Source organism: Taeniopygia guttata, chromosome 11 (genome assembly GCF_048771995.1).
Source record: "Taeniopygia guttata chromosome 11, bTaeGut7.mat, whole genome shotgun sequence".
Lineage (NCBI taxonomy): Eukaryota > Metazoa > Chordata > Aves > Passeriformes > Estrildidae > Taeniopygia > Taeniopygia guttata.
Window position 1 is genome coordinate 5,998,055 of NC_133036.1, and position 16,660 is coordinate 6,014,714.

A 16,660-nucleotide genomic window follows, 5' to 3' on the forward strand; every position below is an offset into this window, starting at 1 on the left:
GGCTCGGCCTCGGCCATGCGGGGCCGGGCTGGCCGCTGTCCCCGCTTCGCTCCCCGTTCCCTCTCCCAGTGCGCCGGGGCTCGCTGCCGGGCGTGGCCGGGAGAGGCGCCGGGCGGCGGGGCCGGGGCCGGGGCAGCGCGGGGTCCCGCGGAGCTCCGGGGCCGGGGCTGTGGCGGGAGGTCCGGGGGGACCCCGGGGCTGTCCCGGCCGGGCCCCGTCCCGGAGCCGCCGCAGGCCCCGTCCCGGGAGCCGCGGCACCGGCGTTGCCATGGTGAGCCCCGGAGCCGCGCCGGGCCCGGAGCGGCCGCGCCGCCCTTGGAGCCGGTGAGGGGCGGCCGGGCGGGGCAGGCCCGGGCGGTGCGGGGCCCCGGGCAAGGTCAGCGCCTCCCCGTGCCCCGCTCGGGTCAGCCTGACCGCGGGGACGGCGCACGAACGCCGCCCGCGCCGGCGATAGGCGGCCGGGATGCCCTTGGGCTGCGGCTCCGCAGGGCGGCCCCGCTCCCTCCGAGGGCCCTGGGCGGCCGCGGGCTGCGGCACGGATTGATGGAGGGATTGATGGAGGGATTGATGGAGGGATTGATGGAGTGGATTGATGGAGCGGGTTGATGGAGGGATTGATGGAGGGATTGATGGAGGGATTGGTGGAGGGGTTGATGGAGCAGATTGATGGAGGGATTGATGGAGGGATTGATGGAGCTGCTGCCCCGCCGGCAGCCCCCCAGGCAGGAGGGAGGACACAGGGCACGGCTGAAGGAATGTGGGGCCATGCGCTGCCCTGCCGAGCCAGGCCCTGCCTGCTCTGCACGCTTAGGGTGTCCTGGGACACGGAGCCACTTACTGACCAAAGCCAGCCTAACTCAGCGCTCTCCCTTAACTCTCATGGCTCTGGCTGCCTCAGCCATGCTCATGTACCAAAGCACTGCGACCGCAATGGGAGTGTTTCTCTGTTCCATGTAGCTGGTCCCACCCCTGAATTCACCTTGGTGTGTGCATGCCTGTAGTGCCAGGCAGAATGGAGGCCCTGCAGGAGACGGAGGAAGTGGAGCAAACAGCAGAAGATGAGATCTTCAGTGATTTCCTCGATGACCTGGAGGCAGATGTAGCTGTGGAGGAAGCCTCTGTCGCAAGTGATGAATCGTAAGTCTCTGCCCTGGCTGGGATGAGCAGAGATGTCCCCTTTGGGCCCCACAGGGTGATTGCACACGTGTGGCTGGCACATGTGATCCCCTTGCACAGTGATGGGAGTGAGCAAGTTTCTTGAGCCTGATGGGTTTGTCCAAAAGTGTGGGTGTGCAAGTAAGAGAAGGTAACTCATTTGATGGTGCATCCATTCACCGCTGTATAAAGATCCCCCAAGACTCTGGTTATGTGCCAGTTTGCCATTGCTCCAGAGATGTTTGGCTATGTCAAAATCATATCCTTGGATATGGCTCCCATTTTTTACCTGTGAAACAGGGAAGCCCTGCCATGTTTTGATATCATCCTGCCTGTATTGCTCCTGACGTATTCCTTGTGTCTCTCTGCCTCCCCCTGCCACGTAAGTGTTTTCGACTGGAGCTCCATTGACACATCCCACTTACCATCTTCATACAAGACAAATTCCTGTCAGGAAAAGGAGCTGCTGCAGCTCGCTGACCATTTCTCCCAGCAGTACACTCACCTGTGCCCTGACCGCAAGCCGCTCTTCATCCACCCGCTCAACGAGTGTGGTGTGCAGGTATGGGGTGGGTGGGGCTGAGCCACAGCACAGGGGGCACTTGGCTTCCACAGTGCCAAATGTTGTGAAAGAACAGCAGCCCCTGCTGCCTTCCCTCCTGGCTAAAGGGAATGGGAACCTGCTGGCTGAACCCACAGCCCCTGAGTGGGCACACAGAACCCCAGGAACACCCTGGCTGTCCAAATCCATGAGCCATATAAATGTTGGTGTTGACATGTGGGCTGCAGCGTGGTGCTTAGGAAACAAAAGAGACCACAAAAACATAAAGGGAAGGAAAAGAAACACATGAAACAGATAAGGCTCAGGCTCAGCCACAGATAGGGATCCAGAGTTAGGTCTTATTCTGAACTTCACCGAAGTTACAGGGAAGGAGTAAATGTGGAAGTTTGTGGTCTGTTTTTGTTGTCTCTGGGCCCAAGCTGCACAACTGTTTTCTAGTTCTGGACCTGATGTTTCCCCTGGGCACCTGGAACTGCTACTTTGTACCAGCTTTCCTCAAAATTTGTTGTATCATTACCATGCAAGGCAAAAAAAAAAAAAAAAAGCTGGAGGATGTAAAAGCCAGAAAAGCCAGTAGCTATTTGACTTGCTTGGAAATGAAGAGAAGAACTGGCTCACATCTGGAATGTGTCTGAGATGAAGTTGAAGTTTCAGCCACAGGCAAGCAGCCTCCCAAACCCCGTGAAATTTCCATCTTGGAACTGGAGAGAAGGGACATTGATGCTGTTGATATGCTGTAGAAAGATCCTGAATTTGATCTGCAACATCCAGGGGTGGTCTGAGGATGGCTTTGGAGAGGAGACTCTGCCAAGGGCCTGCTGGCTAACCAAACTCCTCTTGTTGCCCTGCAGAAGTTTGTGAGCACAACAGTGAGGCCAACCCTGCTGCCTTACCCAGACATGTACTACTGGTCAGGCTGTGCCAGCTTTGTCTGTGACTACCTCATCATGGAGCCCCTCAAGTGCCCAATCACACCGGTAAGAAAGGGGCTGCAGCCCCAGCAGAGACATTACAGAGGTGACAGAAGGGCCTCTCAGCAGGACACAGTGGGGAAGTCTCAGTGGCTGGAATCACAAAGGTCTTTGACACTTTCACCATCCCCTCACTATTTAGGCAGCTCCCTGATTTTCCCAGACCCTGTGCATTCTGTTGGACCCATAGTGCATGTGCAGTGTGGTACCTTTTAAGTAATTAAGCATCATTTCTTCAAGACCAGACCCTGCTTTCATCCAGCCCAGACGAGCAGCTGGAGCACTGTGGGAGGCAATGGCTGACAAGCTTCCTCTCTGAAAACCAAGACACCTTGGAACAGAGGAGCACATAAACCCTAGGGGATGATACTTGACCTCAGTAACCCATTCTTAGGCACTTTTAGACATTTCTATTCCCACATCTGGGTATATTTTGGGATGAAGGGAGATGTCTAGGTTAGCAAAAAGGGATGATGCCAGAGCTGGGGCAAATTCTTGATGAGAATCAGCTAAGAGAACACACTCCTTGCTAGCAAGGACTGCAGAGTGACCTAAACAATCTACACCAGCCACAGGCTGTCCCAAGAGTCCCAGGGTCTCAAGAGGAGCTCTGGCACTTTGTGAGCACACAGAAGGGATCTCCTTTTAGCAGGTGGAGACTGCCTTGATCACCTTAGGTGAGATGTCTGAGAACTAAGTGGGATTAGAACCTCTCTGTATGCAGTATGTGTGTACTGATAGAGTGAGGGCCAGAAGGAAATATGTTTCCTCCTGTGAATTATAATTTAGCTTATGGGTGTTTGCCTTGGAAGACCTGTAGACAGAACAACAGGAGATAGAGGGAAATCCCATTCCAGGATTGTGATTAGCATTAGGTTTTTAGCAGTTTGATGAGTTTGTCATGTCCTTCCTTCCTGTGGTTAAATTTGTCACCAAATTTGGGGTCAGAGTTTTCCCAGATCACTTTGGAGGGGAGTTTTATAGTCAGTGGCTTTTAAAGAAATGTTATATAACAGATTCCCATAGGATGCAGAGCCCAGGGATATGGGCAATGCCCGTCTCCCTGCTCTCTGCCTGGTGCATGTTTCAGCTCCACAAGACAAGCACTCATGTGAACGTGATCTCTCTCTTTCAAGCCCAGCTCACTCTATTCCCCAACCACCATTCTGAAGTACCAGCGAGGGAACTGCTTTGACTTCACTGTGCTGCTGTGCTCCCTGCTGACTGGGGCTGGCTATGATGCCTACTGTGTACATGGATATGCCACCCTTGAGATGTGCTCCCTGGACCAGACTCAGGAGCTGTGCCCACGGCTCAGGAAGCCCCCGGAGGTGAGTGGGCAGAGAGGAGTCCAGCACACATGCTCAGCCTGTTCATGTCCAGTGAACTCTAATGCTGAGCTAGGGAGAACAGCTTCAGGTCCACACTGGGTTTCAGTCTGTACCAGAGACCTCACCAAAGGAATCTTTTGAGTGATTTTCTACAGCTCTTTACAAGGCCTTTTTGGCTTCACTGAATTTCTGCTCACCAGGTGCAATATTGCAAACTGCCAAGTGTTGGGAACTGGGGGTACCTGTAATCCATACATTTACTTCCTTCTCTTGATCTCTCCTGGGTTTCACAGTAATACCCTGCTTTTGCAGGTACCAGAAGAGGAGGATCCCAACAAGTATAGAATTAAGTACCCTTCAGAGCCACAGAGCCAGTTTGAGCTTCAGCAGAAGGCCAAGAAGGAGGAAGAAACTGAGTCCACACAAGAGGAGGAAAGAGAAGAGGAGGTGGTCACGGTGAGTTAGCAAGGTCCACCTTCCTGTGAGCTCCAGGAAAAAGAGCTGAGACACAGGTAATGGCTGACCAAAGAGGAGCTCACAGCCTCCTCTGTGAAGTATGATATGACCTTGATCATGGCCGCAAGTACTTGGCCTCCAGGAGCACAATGTGTGCTGGCAAAGGAACACGTGCTGGGTATGTAGTACCTCTCTCTTAAAAGCATTAACAGCCTGGAGTTCTTTAGGAGTGGGCAGAGGAAAGGATAAGATTGCCCTTGGGTTGGAACAAAGTGTCAGTAAAATGGCAATAATCATTGCTCTGTCCTCTGTGCTACAGGAGGTGGATAAGCCCAAGCGAGACCCTTTGCATGGCTTGCGGGTGCACGCGTGGGTTCTGGTTCTGTCTGGGAAGAGGAAGGTTCCTGAGACCTTCTTCATCAACCCGTTCACGGGAAATGGCCACAGCACCAGGGACGAGTGCTTCCTTGGGATTGAGAGCGTCTGGAACCACAGGAACTACTGGGTGAACATGCAGGACTGCCGGAAAGGCTGCAAGGTGGGGAGCCCTTGGCACCCTGCCTGGGCACGTGAGGGACAGCTGGGCTAACCTGAGACCTGGGAGAGTCCAAGACCAGTAGTGATCCAGTTTCCACTTAACCACTCCTCTTGTTGGTTTTGGTCATGTTGCTCTGATTATATAGACTATGGAACTACTCCAGGGCACCAGACTCTGAGCTAGCAAATACAGATTATTAACATCTATTAAATCCCTACAGTGCCAGAGCTTCAGCTTTTAAGGCTGGCTAGGCGTTCCTTCTCTCAAACAACAGCTTTTGAGGCAGAGGATCTTTTTGGGTCTGTCAGGCATAGCTCAAGGCAGGTAAGATCTTGATTAGGCTCTTCCCATACCTCAGCTACTCCCCAACAGATACAGAGTCTAGGAGCTGAGGGTCTGAGTTGGATCAGCTTGCCCTTGGGGCCATACTTGCCCCGAGGAAGGAGGCAGAAGCATTTCCAGCCATTTCCTCTAATCTGAGGAAGAGGCATGAGGAGGAAGGGGTTCTGCAACCTCTAGGCACAGGGACAGTCTTTGGGGTCCCACCAGCCAGCCAGGTTTGAGGAGCTCACCTCCCTGAGGTCCAGATTTCTAGAGTTCCTGAATTCTCTGACACCCAGGCAGGTCCAGAGCACCACAGACATATTGATGCAGCAGTCAAATTTAGTGGAAGGCCCTTGACAATGCCCTGTAGTGAAAAAGGTTTTTCCTGTATGCTCTAGGATCTCAGCTTTGACTTGAGTGATTCTTTCTGCTGGGAAATAATGTTTGCAGAGAGCAAGGAGCCCTCTCAGTTGCCCGCAGAGTCACCCAAGAAAGACACAGATGACATGGTGAGTGACCCAAGCAATGCTCTTGAGCACTGGGGACCCTGTATGGAACCACTGTGTCCATAGGCCCGTGAATATCTGCCTGCCTGCTGCCCTCTCCAGGTCACACCCCTTCTACTCTGGCCAGGTTTAGATTCTTGCTCAATTTAGAAGAGTTCTGGTGTTTTCTGAAGCAGGGCTCCAAGTGTCCTGCTTGACACTTATGACGCTTCAGGTGTCATAAGTGGCTAGGGATCTCTGTAAGCCTCCAGTGCATTGGCCTTTGGGATGAAACAATTTAAAAAAATGAAATCCAGAATGAGATTTTTGTGGACATTCTTTCTATGCTGGTCACCTTCCCCTCCTGGCTGCAAGGTGAACCTGCCAAACAAATGCAGAAATAATGTGTGTCCTCTAATATACAAAAAAATGACAGAAGCAAAAAATGTTGTTGTGTTGGGAGAAGACAGCGTGATAAAACAGACATTGCACCTGCACAGCAGCACAGAGGAATGCAATTAGTAATTCCCTCCTGCTATCTACTCTTCTCAGCCTGTGCCTATAACCAGGGAGTAAAGACTCCTCCAGGGTCTACAAAAAATAATCTGGTGATTGCCACATTCATTCCCTGCCAGCCTGAGCAGTAGCCAGGAGAAGATAACTTCATCAGACTCGAGTAGGGGTGTGCTGTCATAGCTGTGCCCTGGTGCTCACCAGAGCACAGCTTCACATGAGCTGAGCTCCGATCACTGCACTTCACCAGGACCAAAATGCCTCCTGGCACAGCAGGAGATGCTGCCAAAACCACAAATTCTGCTTCTGTTTCAGCAGGAAAAGGAGGAAATAGACATGAGCTTTCAGATGCCACTATCATGGGTAGCCCAGATTAAGGTATCTTGCAGAGGTAGGTGTTTTCCTTTGCCTTTTTCTTGCTCCCAGCTGACCTTTCAGTGGATTTGGGACATTTGTCTGTCTCACTGAGCTCTCCCTTCAGGGTGGTCAGACAGTAACACTGAAGCACAATAGATGAAGGCCAAAACAGCTATTGGTTCAAGTGGCTGCCCTCCTGCACTGTTTCATCCCCCACAGACAGGCACCCCACACTGTGTTTCCCTGCCAGCTGGAAATGTTGCCTGGGATGATCTTTCTCTCACTGCTATGCACAAGGAACTGCTCCTGCATTATCAAATACCTGTTTGGGGAGAGAAAAGAGTTATTATACCATTATAACATTAAAGGACAATAGGCAGGATGTGAACAGCTTTATTGCCAGCAGAACATAATAAATAAATGCATAATGTCTCTAAGGCCATGTTTTTTTCCCCTCTTAAATTATTTCTTTTGGGCTGAGAACAGGGAATTCAATTTGTCTGACAATTCTCTTGCCCACTGCAGAATATGAGAATCCCTTTTCCCAGGGGAAGAAGGTGATCCTGTACGATAAAGCAAAGCAGGAGAAGTGGGCGGCATATGCAAATGGAGACGGGCTGGTGGAACGCCTCACTGTCTACGCAGACTCAGACCGTAAGAGGATGAACGAGCACAGTCCCCACACTGAGCAAACAGCCTGGGGCATGCTGATGGAAAAGGGGAGGTGGTCCCCTTTCTGCCAGTCTCTCTTGTGATTTCTCATTTTCCTTTCACCTTTGTGGGGAATTATTTACTTTATCCTCAAACTCTTCATCATGCTTAGTCTGTCAAGCCCCTGAACTTTCCAGCATTGCTAGGGGTTTTCACAATAGTTTGAATCTGTTTAATACACCAGTGAAACTGTTCAGTGTCACAGGTCAGCTGCTTGGATTTTCAGTCTTCAGAGAAATGGAAGGCTGGTTTGAATTGATCCAATAGTGTCACTATCCTTATTACCTCACTGGTGTCAAAAGGGGCCATAGAAAGGGGCAGCTACAGCATGAGGATATCTCTGTAGTTGAAAACATTATTTTTAACAGCTGGTTCACAAAACCATGCAGATTCCTTACTGGACATAGAGTGTCCTGCCCTCATCCTTCTTGGATGGTGTGATGCTCCAGTCTCCTGACTGATCCAAACAATCATTAACTATTTGGGATGGAATTTCTCTTGCCTATCCATAGCCCTTTGCCATGCCATGTTCTACTCCTGAGCTCATTACTCTAGTTGTGGTTGATGGAGAGGAATAGACCCTCTTAGGGTATAATTCACCTACTCAAATGCAGATCAGGATTCACATACAAAATTCCCCTGTGCACAGGGGCAATTCCAGTGGCTGTACCATGTCCACTGAGGCTGTATCAGGAGCACAGGGTGCTGGCACAGACACTGAGAGCCCAGCAGAATTTTGCCACCTCCAACAGGGTGATCTAGCGTTACAAGATAACCTGTCTCCTGGCAGGTACTGAAGAACTGGAGGTGAAGGAATGGTTCAAACACCGAGAAGACCTGCTATATATGAGAGAAGTGAATAAACAAACACAGCTGATCACAGACCATTTCAGGCCAGGACACCCCCTCCTTCTTAAAGGTATTCCAGCTCATCTGGGCAGCCACTGCAGCTGATGGGATTTCACGTGACTCCCTTCTAGTGGTGGCAAAAACCCAAAGCTGAAAGGCACGGGGAACAGGATACTTGTGGGATAAATTGCCTCAATAAATAAAATGGTCTCCAGTGAAGAGTAGAGAATTGGGTTGGTGGCTTGCACTGGGCAGTGCTCTCCCATCTATGTAGTTTTCTACATGTTAGAAAAATAGTTATCATGTGTATCAGGGTGATACATTTCTAATTTTATCAGCATGAATTGATGGAAGATGAAACTTTCTCTTTACGATTATATTTGTTCTCTCCGTGTTGTGCAGCTGGGGATAAGATCTGTTGCTAAAGCTGAAGAAAATGAGACCTACACTGGACATCCCTGTGTTCGGTGAATTACAGTTGCTAACACTGAAAACGTGTGTGATTTGTCCTTAGCTCACTCCTACACGTCACTGGAACCTGAGACTGGGCACACAGTGGAGTTTTACCACACGGCACGAGTTGATGGCCTCTGGAAACGTTTTGAAAGTGCTACTGAGATGACAGAGTACTTCGTGGAGCGGGAGGACTTCCTGCACATGCGGCACACAGAGTTTGGCGAGAGAGACCAGAAAATGGAAAAGGCTGACGCCACAGCTGATGCTAACCCCCGGCCTATAGTGGTATGTCCAAGGCAGGAACAGAAAAATATGGGTCACTGTGATATTTAAACTATGCAGAACATACTGCCTGGGGCTTCAGTTCATTTTCAGTGGGCATGGCTGAGGTAAAACTCCAGATGAGATATCCAAGTGTTGTTCAGCTGCTGTGTCTCACTGTTGCTTCCCTGACAGAGAGCTACAGTGTGAGTAGTTGGCAGGAACTGCATTGAGCAGCTAGAATTAAACTAAGAAACGAAGGCTTGGAAATTGTGTGTCAGAGGAAAGGAAAAAAATGTGAACACAATTTTCACAAGATTCAAAACTAGGAAAATGATTTTTTGTGCTGAGTCCAAACTAATATCATTTTAGGTTCCTGATGAATTGTCCCATCACTCTGATTTGTTGCAGGCAGGTAATCTACATCTCCCTTTTGTCAGGTCTGGTTTGCAGGACAGGAGGAGGAGGAAATCTGACATCTGGCAGTGTGTATGGCTCAGATACCACCTGGCAAGACAGAGCCATGTGGTGGCCTGTCTTTGGACCAGCACCAAACATGCCACCTTTTCCTCCCCTGTGTTGGGAAATATGGGAAACTTTGCTTTTCTCCAAAATACCATACTTCCTGCAGGTCCCTCAGGCAGGGATGCATCCCAAGCTAACTTGGAGTTTGGAAAGCATACTCTGCTCCACAAATAGGAAACTTCTGTATTGCTTTATGCAGCTTTGTGGTTGGGTTTTTGAAAGCCATAGAGAGGAACAGTAGGACCATTTGCCAAAAGATGCAAGTCCAGGCAGAAAAGCACAACTTTTACCTTGGTGTTTTACCCAAATCTGCCAATTTGCCAGTTTTGTGTTGTCTAAGCTGCTTCTGTGTCTTTTTTTCACTTTCCATTAGCAAATCAAGGAGTACTTCCACAGAAATCCAGAAAAGCCTGCTGATGAAGACATAGAGGAACGTATCTTTATGGTCATAGATGATGTCATCCAGCTGACATATCACCTTGAGCTTCATGACACCATTGCCTCAAAGGTGGCTTTCTGCAGAGTAATAGGGAGGGAAAAAAGAGAAGATGAAATCTTCCTGAGCAGAGAAAACACTGTCAAGTTCCAGGTATGAAGATGACAAAACACAAAGGTGACATGTCAGTGAAAGAATTACAAGCATGACATATTCCATACTGCCCCTCTACTCCACCTGCACAGCTCCAGGCTGACAACACCAACAGCCAAGGAGATGCACTGCCATGCTGGGAGTGACTGGGAGTGCAGGACATAATGTGACATGGCCGGCCTGCTGTGGCCATGCCTGAGGTCATCTTCTCAGATTTGATCATCAGGCAGACTCCACATCCCCTGGGATCCTGCAAAGTGTAGGTTCAGCAGCTGCTGGACTCTGTTCTGGAGATTCATGGCAGGGAAGCTGAAATGTCCTCTGTTGTTCTCTCTTCAAGAAGAGCGAGAACAGAGCAGCAAAGGCAGACACTCTTTGTTCTGCTTCTGTTTCTGCTGTGGAGTTCTTGGGTCCTATCATTCCTTAAATATCCCAGAGTTTACTCTGCAGAGCAAGATGCTGAGACTTAATACATTGCAGATAGACAGACAGACAGACAGATAGGTAGATAAATAGACAGACAGCCTTAAATAAGAGATACTCCAAAAGAAGTGGAGTGCTGCCATTAAGTCAAATGATCTCATCAAGGGTGAGGGGTCACCCCACTAACAGCATCAGTGTGAGACTGCAACCAGAGGCAAAAGCCTGCCAGTAAATTCTGCTGTGATGCTGCACAATTCATTTAAGAAAACCAGAGATTACAAATAGGGATTTTTTTTTTTTTAATGTAAAAGGGTTTTTAAAATTTCTGTTCCCCAATGGGGAGAATACACAGAATACCATTGCTGGAATCCCATTTTTTTATCTCTATTTCAATGCATTCCAATTCATCTCATTTCATTCCTACAGTAAAACAGCAGCATCAGCAAAGCGCAAGATGTGCCATCTGGCTCATATTACTGATGGATTCTAAATCAAAATGAAGTCTGATAAACCCATGCTGACCATGGGTTTGATGTTTCAATGATGGAAACAAGTGCTGCTTTATTGGCTGAAGCAGGATGGTGCCAGTTTCTGCCAGCAGAGTACCTGACCCTGTGCACCCAGACAGTGCTGCTGTTTCTCACTGACTTATCTGCTTCCAGCCGTGGTCCTCAGAGAAACACAAGAACATGCGCCGTCTGTACGACTTGCTGTGGGAGCTGAGAGAAGAACAGAAGGATCTGAAACAACAAGTCCGGGACTCTGAAGCAGAGGTAACAGGGAGGTGTGACACACAGTGTCAGAACTGATCAGGTGTAGAAATAGTTTCAGCTGCCTGGTTGCCAAAGCCTCCTCAAGCTAAACTGTGATAAAAGTAAGACAAAGCTGGTGTCCATGTTGAATTATTATGCTTGCTACTCAGGCATTGTTCAGTAAAGATGTAGCTGTAATATATTTATGGAGAGTCACACACTTTCCTGCTCCTGCTCTTAGTCTTCCTTCCCTGTCAGGAAACGTTTCAGAGAGCAAATGACAATATATGAATTGGGGCATCTGGAAGCCTACCTGCCATTTGCCAGGATATTGTATGTAATGCTGTATCTAGGTGCTAGGCATTGCCAGGAAACCCTATCCAAAATATTGAAGTGACTTGTTGTGTGAGCCTGTAGGGAAATACTTCATAAAGCACTTTGCTTGTACTGCTAATCACACTGACAGGTGAAACAGATCCGAGTTCTTTGTAATTGCATCATGAAAAATATAATCATTCTGGCAGATGGAGGCACAGCTATTGGATTTCTTTTAACTTTTTTTTTTTGAGGAAGAGAAATCCCTGAAGGCACTGCAGAGGGAATGCTCAACTATATTAACTTACAATGTTAGTAATAATTAAGAACAACTTTGCAAAAATCACATTTTTTCCTCAGAAAATTGAAGCTAGTTCACAGTGACCTCATGAACTACCTTGCCAAATTTCTGTCTTGATGTATCAACAGACAAAATATTCCCATTGCTTGTGCTGCATATCCTATATAAGACAAAAAATAAGCCAAAGCTATCAGTGCAATTTCTACAGCAGTGCCAAAACTATGACTCCAGAAAAGCTTTATCAGTTAATATCAATAATTACATTCAAGAATTTCATACACAGCAACAATCTAAAATTAAGACTACTTAATTTTTTAGATTTTTGATCTATCAGCAGGACATGGACATATTTGCATAGATCTATATTTAATCTTATTCTACAATTCTTGTATGCAGCATCTGCTCTGTTATCAGGTCAGGCTTGTAAAGTACAGTCATTTTGTGGGAAAGCTGAGGGGTCTTTCTTCTGATTTCTTGGAAGATGGTAAATATTTTGATGGTCCGTGAGGATGAAGAGGCCAATATTAAATTGTCAGTTTCAATATACAGCGCTGCAAAGAGAGAACAACAGCATGAAGCCACAGTAAGTAAACTTCATTAATGTCAGCATTCGATACATGTAATAAAAGAAATCCAGTCAGCTCTTTTTCTATCAGGAATTCTCTCTGTAGAGCTTTTAATATCATTAAAATATATTGGTACAAATCACAGTGTGGTGTAAGTCAGCACAGTTTCAATTGCCTTCCCAGGGAAATATAACATGGTCGTGCTATGGTCAGCTCCTGACTTTCTGGAAAAACTTGCACCACTGAGAAAGATTACTGTGTTTTGTTTAGTTAAAAAAGAAAACAATTAAGAATGATTAGTTGATAATAGGGATTATGGGGGCAGTATTTTAAAAGAGCCATAAATATGCCTGTGTATATATATAGATATATGTATTTTTATTTGTAATTAGCATCAAATAACAAAGCAGCCCCAGGGCAGCTTTAGTCCTTCTCTCAATCACAGATGATTTGCTTCCCCAGGGCTTCTTGACACTAGTGAGGCAAAACACTTGGATTTTCTGCCTCTTCCTGTTCCACATTTTGATTCCCTAGTTTTCTTCTTCTCATGAGACCGCATCTCAAACTTTTTTTCCCCTCCTCAAAAATAAATCACCTCCATTTTGTGGTTTCCTTCATCCCAGCTCTGTGAATTAAGCTGTGTTTTTGCTCCTCACTTTCCTCTCTATTTCCCTGACTTCTGGTCGCTTGTTCCTTCACAGGTGTTGGAAGAGGAGCAGAAGGGCTCCCAGAGCTCCTTGGAGAAGGAGAGTCAGCACCTCGGAGGGGAGGAGGAATCCCTCACCCATCACACTGCAACCAACTCCACGATGTGAAGTGGAGCCTCTGCAGGGAGTGGGAATGACTGCCTGGGCAGGGCACGATTACCAGTCAGCCCCAGGAACGTGGAACTGCAGCTACTCTGTGAAATACATTAATCCATGTCCCACTGCAGTTTCCCTCCGATTTCCCCCTTCTTGTTCTAGGGAGAAGCAGTTGGCAGAATAGAGAAAAAACATTCTCCTAAAGAGGTGCTGCTCAGGAATCCTCACTTGGCTGGGCACCTCGGGCATGACTGATTTCTTCATTGCTTTTCTGGAGTTGCCTTCAGTAAACCTTTCACTATGATCAGATTTGCAGATATTTTAATGAATTTGCACCATTCTGCACCTTTTCCTTTTCCCTATTTTTTCTAAAGCCCATCTGCAGTTACATCAATTATCTCCTCATGAAACTCCATCATGTTTGAGACTCGAGTCTCAATGGGACCTTAGCCCTAAGGTCTACTTCAGAAGGGGAGACAAAGCATGCACAGTCTTTCAGGGCTTTTGTTTTCCAAATCTGCTGCATAGCTGCTGGCAGCAGGAACAGAATTATTTGGGAATACAGATTCTTTTCCAACACAATATTTTAACAAATTTATAAGCCGGTTTTTCATAAGCAAAGGTTTTGAACTGGTGAGTTCACAAATGTAACATTTCTTGGACCTGATCTAGAGCCCTGTAACAACAAAACATTGCCCTGTATAACACTGTGGATATGAACTCATCAGTGTTAATTCAAAACCAGAGAAGACACCAGAATAAATTAATTTTAAAATAATTTTACAGACATTAGGGACACAGCAGCTGCCAAACCATCAGCAAATGCTTATTATAGAATCACAGAACATTACAGGGTTGGAATGGCCCTTAAAGACCATCTAGCTCCAAGCTCCTGGCCAGGGGATTTCCCTGTAGTGCTCCAAGGCCATCTGTCCTCGTTTCCACTTCCTTAAAGTTTCTTTTTCCTTTCTAAGAAAAAACTCTTGTACAATCTTTTTTTTTTTTTTTTCTTCCTCTGATGCTCAGCAGAGGAAAAAAAAAGATATATAGTAATATATTTAATAATATATAGTAATATATTTATGGAGAATCACACAATTTCCTGCTCCTGCTCTTAGTCCTGGATGAAAGTTATCCATCCATGAAGGCCTCCTGCCATTCTTGCCCGATTTCTCTCTTGTCGGCATGCATCACTCCTGAGCTGTAAAGATATGACCCTTGAAATTCAGCCTTCATTATTGGGTCATTATCAAGGAGTAGCGTCAAATTCATTGTGTTTTTCTCTGTTGATGGAGTAATTGGTTTCAAAGACTGCGAGAAACACCCACAAGCGGCGCGACCGCACCTCAGCCGGGCGGGAAAAGCACAGGAGCCTCGCCAGAGTCCCGAGACACCCGTGAGCCGCCTGACAGGACACACGGGCCGCAGCCCAGGGCAAGACGGCCTCAACCGCGGGCGGGCCGTGAGCTACGAGGCCCGGGAGGGACCCGGTCCGCCCCACGGGAGCTCCGGGGCGGCCGCAGGACCCGCAGCGGCGGCAGAGCAGGAGCGGCGCGGCCCCCGCCCCTCAGGGCGGCCCCCAAAATGGCGGCGCCCATCCTGAGCGCCGCCTCCTCATTGGCCGCGCCTGCGGGGCTCCGCCAAGAAGCCGCTCTGCGAGTGGCGGCCGCGCCGCCGTCGCCATGACGACCTCCCCGCCCTCGCTTCCTATTGGCCGAGCGGCGCGCGGAGCCCGGGCAACCGCCCGGCGCGGCGCGGGGTTGCTGTGAGGGGCCGGTTGCGGGGCGGCGGCGGGCGGGGGTCCCGCTCCGGTACTGCCGGGCCCCGCCGCCACCAGCCTCCAGGCGATCGCCCTCGCCCCGGCCAGCGCTTCCGTCCCGTGATGTTCGTCAGCGGTGAGGCCTCGTCCCCCGCCGCGCCGCCTCTCAGGAGAGTCTCGCCGTGACCGTGTTTGAGTGCCCGCAGGACGGCCGGGGCAGCCCCGGTGCGCGGCCCGGCCGTAGGACGCGCTAGCGGAGCGGAGCCTCGTCGGGAGGAGGAAGGCGCTGCCCGCCCGAGAGGCGCCGCGCGGAGCCATGGCCGTGGCCGTGACCACGAAGACGGCGTGGAAGCTGCGTGAGTGCCGGGCGGGGGAGCCGCCCCGGCTGGGAGCGGGGAGGGGTAGAACCACCTCGTCCCTGCCCTGCATGTGGTGCCCCAGCCCTCTTTCTACATTGCTGACTGGAATTTTTAACTCCTGGAAGTCCTGTTGGAAAACATAGCAGCACGATGAATAGTGTGGCCTTGTCAGTGCTATTTTCAAAGGGTCACTGTCTTTATTTTTTCCGGATAGTTGCTGCAGCGCTAAGTGCCTGTCTATCCCCACATGACTCTACTGTAGTACAAGAACAACCGAGTGGTGAGGGATGGGGCACCTGTCAAGGGACAACCCCGGATGTAGGAGAGACTGGGGAATGAGAGGCTGCAGAGGAGTCCCACAAAAAGGGATGTGGGGTTCCTGGTCGGTGTCACGTTGAAAATGAGTCACCAGTGTACCCTGTTAGCCCAAAGGGCCGGCTGTGCCCTGGGGTGCGCCAAAGAAGGTGATGGTCCCACTCTGCTCTGTGCTGGTGCAGCCTCACCTCGGGTCCTGGGGGCAGGTTTGGGCACCACAGTTTAAGAACCATAGAAAGCTTTTGGAGACATCTAAAGAAGGGCTGTGAATATGGTGAAGGGTCTAGAGGGGAAGCCATGCAAAGGAGTGATTGAGATCTCTTGGCTTCTTCAGCCTGGAGGAGACTGAGGGCAGAGCTTATCATGAGCTGCAGCTTCTTCTTGAGTGCGTTGGAGGGACAGCTCCGGTCTCTGCTGTGTGTGACCAGTGAAAGGACCTGAGCGAGTCTCTGGAGCTGTGCCAGGGGATGTTTAGGTTGAATATTAGGAAAGGGTTCTTCACCTTCACAGGAGCAGGAGCAGGTTCCCCAGGGAGGGACTTAGAGCACGGAGCCTGTTTGTTTCAGCCTGTCCTGTTTGGCCAATGCTCTCAGGCGAAGGGGGGATTGTCCTGTGTAGGACAAACAGGAGTAGAACTTGATAATCCTTGTGGTTCCCTTCCAGCTCAGAGTAGTTTGTCATTCAATGGAAACTGCTCTTGCGAGCCACATAATAATGGGGCATCCCCTCAGTATCAGGGAGAAGGCCCCAAACTTAGCCTCTATGGGGTTTTCCTTCATTGGTGCTCACGTGTTACAGAAGGCTCACTGAGCTCTCTGCTGCAGGAGAAATGAGGTGATCTTTGCAGGACCTGTGTGTCCCACCCTCTTGAAATTCCTTTGCAACAGACAGTAAGAATATGCTGGTTTCATGTCCATTATTCTTCCTCTGAAGGAGCAGTAGACAGTTGCTGGCTATCAGTTTCTAGCTGGTCACTGATGAGTT

General features: G+C 49.2%; 3 protein-coding genes across 12 annotated transcripts in view; 2 read left to right on the forward strand and 1 right to left on the reverse strand.

The window, feature by feature from the left end:
• DRC7 (dynein regulatory complex subunit 7) lies at positions 1–13,552 on the forward strand. 9 transcript variants are annotated; one of them, XM_041718617.2, is made up of 16 exons: positions 1–271; positions 1,002–1,137; positions 1,543–1,717; positions 2,569–2,694; positions 3,825–4,019; positions 4,332–4,475; positions 4,795–5,013; positions 5,736–5,846; positions 6,651–6,726; positions 7,218–7,346; positions 8,194–8,322; positions 8,767–8,993; positions 9,868–10,083; positions 11,169–11,279; positions 12,356–12,457; positions 13,142–13,552. In XM_041718617.2, the coding sequence occupies exons 1-16, from the start codon at positions 16–18 to the stop codon at positions 13,253–13,255; spliced, it is 2,466 nt and encodes an 821-aa protein (XP_041574551.2). In that variant the 5' UTR covers positions 1–15; the 3' UTR covers positions 13,256–13,552. The 9 variants fall into 9 exon arrangements, with proteins under 9 accessions (XP_041574551.2, XP_072790646.1, XP_072790647.1 ...); XM_072934545.1 differs by having other exon boundaries at positions 6,654–6,726; XM_041718615.2 differs by having other exon boundaries at positions 132–271; positions 958–1,137.
• Positions 12,222–16,438, reverse strand: LOC121470596 (uncharacterized). The gene is made up of 2 exons (XM_072934549.1): positions 14,589–16,438; positions 12,222–12,425 (listed from the first exon to the last, which is right to left on the reverse strand). Exon 1 carries the CDS (start codon positions 15,429–15,431, stop codon positions 14,811–14,813), a length of 621 nt encoding a protein of 206 aa, XP_072790650.1. The 5' UTR covers positions 15,432–16,438; the 3' UTR covers positions 12,222–12,425; positions 14,589–14,810.
• KATNB1 (katanin regulatory subunit B1) overlaps positions 15,219–16,660 on the forward strand; it is a 17,896-nt gene continuing 16,454 nt past the window's right edge. For both annotated transcript variants that reach the window (XM_002197709.7, XM_012569649.5), the window contains exon 1: positions 15,219–15,358. In XM_002197709.7, the coding sequence (XP_002197745.4) occupies positions 15,319–15,358 (40 nt within the window). In that variant the 5' untranslated portion in view covers positions 15,219–15,318. The remainder of the gene's footprint in view (positions 15,359–16,660) is intronic.